The sequence below is a fragment of the Olea europaea genome, chromosome 14 (assembly GCF_002742605.1).
Source record: "Olea europaea var. sylvestris chromosome 14, O_europaea_v1, whole genome shotgun sequence".
NCBI classification, from domain to species: Eukaryota; Viridiplantae; Streptophyta; class Magnoliopsida; order Lamiales; family Oleaceae; genus Olea; species Olea europaea.
The window spans coordinates 851326-857194 of record NC_036250.1 but is presented as its reverse complement, the minus strand read 5'-3'; the positions used below and the strand labels follow the sequence as shown (position 1 = coordinate 857194).

Here is a 5869-nt window from a genome sequence, read left to right as displayed (position 1 = left end):
CTTAAGAAATGTAGCATTTATTTATGATGATTTTGACCATGTAGGTCAGAGAGGAGAACATGGAGAAATATCGAGAACAACTGGGTACCATGGTATCAAACAGTATTAGAAAACAGCTCTCCGTGGAGTTGAAGAGCATAATTGTGAGTACCAAAATTCCTCCTTTCCAGTTTACTTGAATGTATTTTCATGTAGGGTATTATTTTCTGTATGAATTTCTGAAACTGTACGGATAGCAACTGCTCTTTTATTATGTACTATTCGTTCTAGTAGTTGCTAATCATTGTCTAGCTGTAAAATCCAAATTTGCACTTTTGAAAGTTATTAGTTGTTAAGCTTTGCACGATTTTTACAAGTCATTAACTAAGGCGTTTATTTGGATTTTATCAGGCTTTCAATTTTGTTGGTGTTTTTAACATTCCTTTTTCCTCATTTTTAGTTCAACTGCTGAAGCGCTGAGGTCACAGTCCATAGTAATAATTAGATAATAATCTTATATGTGCTTTATGGTTTAGAATTGAACTCTAATTTCACTGTCCCCCTCGAAAACTTTCGCGGTTTCTGTCTTAGAGATAAGTTATTAGAATTATATTATTTTGGTTTATCGACTCATTTATAAATTATAAAATTCAATTTATCTTTATATTTTATTAAAGTTTGTCTCTATATTGCAGTCAATGTTCAAAAACACATCATATACAGAAGGCTTCTATGCTGGGACTCATCATCAACCCAAAAGAATGTGAAATCTATCAGCATTGATCGTGACAGATATAGAAACATCAAGATTGATAAAGAAAAGAATTGTATGATCGATCATATTCATACGTGTCCTGTATGGCGGTTCTATGTTAACTGCAGATTTTGTGGATCTTCAGCTTTTAGTTTTTCTGTGTCTCGAAATTGAATAAAACATGTTGATGCACTGGCTGTTGTGCCATCATTTACTTAAGACAATTACCTTCAGTAGACAATGCAATTTACAGGAAGTTACAATGTATTTGATAACCAGAGCTTGGTTGCAATTACGAAATACATCTAATTCTACGTCCTTTTACTTGCATTGAGATCATGCTACATACGAATTGTGCTTTCAATTCTCTCCGCGATGAGATATTCATGTGCCACTATCATGTGGATGAAGAGATCGATATCTTGATCGGAAGGGTCACGTATTGCCCGTCTGCCTCAGCCTCTACCTTCCTCACGAGAATCACTGGATGAATCTGCCGGAATTTGACTTGGAACCGGCAGCTCGTGGCGGCAAACTGGGCAAGAATTGTGCAGCCTCAACCAAGGGACAATGCAATCAGAATGGTATATATGGTTGCATGGAAGCTCCCTTGCTTTAGTTCCTAATTTAAATTCTTCCATGCAAACTGGGCATTCTGAACTGGTAGCCAAATGGGATGGCTTAACTTTCGTTGTCGGAATCGCATCAATGGCCGACTCTGGGGCCGGAGTTGCCCCCGACCTGTCGTTCTGAGTAAGTTCTTCTATAAGTCGCTCAAATCCAGGGCCTACAAAGTAGTTCCGGGGTTGCACTCTAGGTGGTATCAGCCCTTCCTGTAATGGATTCCTACCGCCAGCTGGGACAGCCCCGGCTAATCCGAGAATGATCCAGGCCCAGAGACGGGCTAGAATCCCAGGTTCAGGTCTCCAATCATCCCTATTCTCACCAAACAAATTGTTTCTTCTCCTCGGCAATAACCATCCCCATCGGTTTGCCGGCTCGGATCCTTCCCTTTGATGTCTTCTGCGAAGAACACGAATTCTTTGTCCAGTTCCTTGATCATTTCTTCTTCTATCCATGTCGGGATTTTGCAATGCATTTGGTGGATCAAACAAGAGGGACAACGCTTCAAGAATTCGGGCCACAGGAGAGGGATCGAATGCAGTGAATTCAGGAACCGATCTAGTTCTTCTCATGTTGATTTGAACAAGGAACTGACCAAGGCACCTCGGACAAGCCACCTCGGACAGGTTGTCCGAGCTAACATGGACCAACCGATGACAATGGTAACACCAATAGAGCTGGTGGTCTCTACCGACATCGGCAGTTTGTCTTGGAGCGCGCAAAGCCATGATCTTGTGAGCTTCGAGTATACCCTAACAACAAAAAGTTTCTTGTTCGCTATTGCAAGTTTTTTGAAAAATTCAGATGAAATAGAAACATATGATCAGAGAAACTTGCTTTTTTAGATTAGATATTCAAGTTTTGTATTGAAGGGAAAAGAATGGCGTTCTGGAGTTGCATAAAGTCATTCTGTCTTGCTTTTATTCATATAATTTGCTGCTTCTATATAAAGAAAAGTACTAGGGAGATCTTTTCCCTTACAATTTTGAATAAGAATTATTATGAGTTCCAAATGAGCCAACAAGATTTTAAATCTTAATCACCACACGAATTTATTTGCTTGTCGACGAGCCATCATAAGGATTATATACATAACTAACTGCTGGTAGCTGTTAAGTAGCTAAAGGTTGCTGCTGCTGAATGTTTACCAACAGCGTATTCTTCTGCATACTGTGGACAACACAGGCATTTTCAAATTTTTTTTTGATTGAGCAGACGTAGGATTTATTGAAAAGCCTGATTCTGAATGTTTTCAACTTTCTTGATCTCGTCTTGCTAATACCAATACAGATTGAAATTTCTGTTTTTTGCGTCATCACAAGCCTTCCGCTTGCAGGATTCAATCGCGTCTTCAAAGTCATTACAATATCTAGGCCAGATAGTCGGCTCACTTGGTTCGTTGCCTTCTGTTGCCTCGTCGAAAATTGAGCAGATTTTGACACCACATTGAATAGATTATTCTTCAGCTTTCTTTCCAAATTCTTCCCTACTTTCATTACATAAGTGTGCTGTGCCCTTTCATGCTCGTCCCACTCCCATCAATGTCTGTCGAGCAAAACTAAATCGAAACAGGTAGTCTAATCCTTTTACAAAAATCAAGAACAAAAGCGCGTAAACTTCAATGTTTATCGTATCAAGAGTTGGGGTTCCATTTTAAAATAGTGGAAATTACACAAAACCAAACTTTAAAAAACCTGTGTTCTAAAATCATATGGAAGGTTTCAATTTTCACAAATCAGATTTTTCAACCCAAACCCTAATACATTTACCCAAACCGAAAATTATTTCTCCCCCTATCTCCTCCTCTCCTCAATATCCATTCTTCTCTCTCTCTCTCCACAATCATTCGTTCAAGAACCGCCCTTATCGGCAGCGGCAAGGCGGCAGTCGTGCATCGCCGAGTCTCCTTCCTCATTCGGTCGCTAATGTAGACGGCGAGGCGTTGCGAGCAGCAATGCCTTTCTGCTCCTCGATGGCGACGGAGCAGCTATGCCTAGCGAAGCGGAGCTCTACTATTGCTCGAATCAGCAGCGGTGCCTTTGCTGGTGGCGGTGCTGTGGTGGTGGCTGGCAATGTTATATCTGTTGCTGGTGGTGATTAATCGTGCATCTGATGGTGATGTGCGATGGTGGGTGTCGAATTTGGGGTGGTAGCTGGTGGTGATTTGTGATATTATCCTAATTAATAATCAAAAGTTAAACTTTCGAATCTGTGATTTCGATTTGTTGCTTTTTGCAATTCATTTTATTTCTTTACGGCGATGCATTTGTATTGGGTTGGGGGTAAGTTTGTGTTTTGTTGTTGGGCTGTGTTGATTGTGGTTGTGGCGGGGATGATGGATCAGGCAGTTGTGGGTGGTGGTGGTGCTAGCGGTGGTCACAGGTGGTTTTGAGGTGGATTTTGTGGTAGTTTTTTGAGATGGTTTGGTAGTGGTGACGGTGGTGGTCACGTGCGGTGTCAAGCATTCTAGTGCTGCAGCGATCTGGTTGCAATCCAATGAGTTGGTGATAGTAATGGCGTTGCATTAAGGTTGTTGCGAAGTCCAAGTCTGATTGTCTGATGACATTATTTTGGTTGATTTTTGCATTTGTGTGTTGTGTGGTGGTCGTGGTTTGCAATGTGGTGGTTTTTTTTGGAATGGATTGATTTGTTTGAGGTGTAGGTGGTGGTGGTTCTGGCGATGATGTCGGTGGGGACGGTCTGTGACCAACCATTTGGTTATTTGTGACCAACTAATTAATTGTTACCTAAATATTCGATAATTTGCGACTGAAATTAATTTGTGGCCAATTAATTTGAAAATCTATGATATACAAATAAATTGTGACTTGATTTGTGATCGATGAAATTAACCGTGACCAATTTATTTGATAATTTGTAATGAATAAACAAGTTGTGATCGATAAAAGTTGATTATGTGATCAATAAATAATTTGTGACCTATAAAAAATTTTATTCATGACCTAAAAATAATAGGTGTCTTATGAAATTTTTGATTTGTGATCGAAAAAAAGTTTTGATCAATAAATTAATAAGTTGTAACTAAATTCGTGACTAATTAATTTTTTGATTTGTGATCGATGAATGAACTGTGACCTACAAAAATTTTGAATTGTGATCATAAAACAATTTGACATAAAATTTTTGATTTATGACAAAAAAATAATAAGTGACTAATTAAATCATTAATTTGTGACCAAATAATACAGATATGTGACCTAAATATAATTAATTAATTAAATCATAAATAAATTTTAATAAAAATCTAATTTTTGAAGTTTGAAACTTGTTTTCTTAATTTTGAAATACGTGATACTTAAAATCTTACTTTTGAAATTTTCCCTTTAAAATATCAACATTTTAAGAGTAGCGGTTTATCTTATATGTTGGTGTTGTTCGAAAATAACTTATAAATAGGGATATTTTGGCATAATTTTGAGTGGAACATATTCATCTGTTTTGAAAGATCAAAGTAAATCCATGCTCTTCTCAATGAGAACGTCAAAATCATATATTTACTTACTAAAAAATGATGTTAGAGTGAATGAGAAATTGAGCTCAAAGTTGATGAATTGGAAGAGGTTTACGTGTTGGAGGAAAAACTAATAGAGTTTGTCCCACATAGGAAGTTTATCGATCGATATGAAGGGTGTGTTTGAGCCTCATTCTTTTTAAACATTATATTTTGGAATAGTAGATTGATAAAGAATTTGTGGTAAAAAAAATAAGAAATTTTTTTTGTTGAAATGAAGAGAAAAATGTATTTTAAAAAAAATAAGAATCAAACAACTCGAAATTTATTTCTTAACATACCGTCCAATACTTATACAAAACATATCGAAGTTTTAATCATTGGCAACTACGTACATTAAAGTCGTATCCAATTCTCGTAGCTTTCTAGCTAAAAATGGGGGAAAAAATGTATTTGAAGATTGAGTTTCCATATTTAAACTGCTGACAATTTCTTTTATGGCAAGTGAAAGAAAATTGAATTATGGAAATTATTAAATACTGAAATAATTATTCTTCATCTGATCTTATAAAACTATGGAAATTAATAAATACTAAATCCTGAATAAGGTAATTATTTTTCAATAGGTTTAGAGAGACGTCCAAGTCCAACAAATATAATGAACAAAAATGCTACGATTGAAATTCATCTAATTTTCATTGCTATATCTGGAAAGGAAAAAAAAATACATACATACATACATATATATATACTGGGCTTTGGGCTATAAGTTATAAACAAAAATTTCACGTAGGCTTCCTAACGGAGAAGGTAACAAAGCCACTTTGACACCCGCTGCTACTAAATCCCCAACTCCCGAATTAAATTGGTACTTGCTATTGCACCAGTAATCGTTGGGCCAGGTGCTAAAAGTCCAACGCATAGATAAGTAGACAACAAAAATGCTAAGTTGAAATTCATCTATTTTTCAGTGCTATTTCTAGAAAAAATAAAAAAACTTCCTTTAACTTTAATGTGGATTGGGCTTCGAGCTAATGGCA

The 5869-nt window shown here is 36.8% G+C and overlaps 1 protein-coding gene across 1 annotated transcript; it reads right to left on the bottom strand.

Moving 5' to 3' along the window:
• Window positions 1-750: 750 nt before the first annotated feature.
• LOC111408691 (probable E3 ubiquitin-protein ligase RHC1A) lies at window positions 751-2214 on the bottom strand. The gene has a single exon (XM_023038441.1). The coding sequence runs from the start codon at window positions 2083-2085 to the stop codon at window positions 1189-1191; it is 897 nt and encodes a 298-aa protein (XP_022894209.1). The 5' UTR covers window positions 2086-2214; the 3' UTR covers window positions 751-1188.
• Between the last annotated feature and the right edge of the window lie 3655 nt (window positions 2215-5869).

Coding starts and splice junctions, on each gene's coding strand:
- LOC111408691 (XM_023038441.1), bottom strand. CDS start 2,085: ATGGCTTTGCGCGCTCCAAGACAAACTGCCGATGTCGGTAGAGACCAC.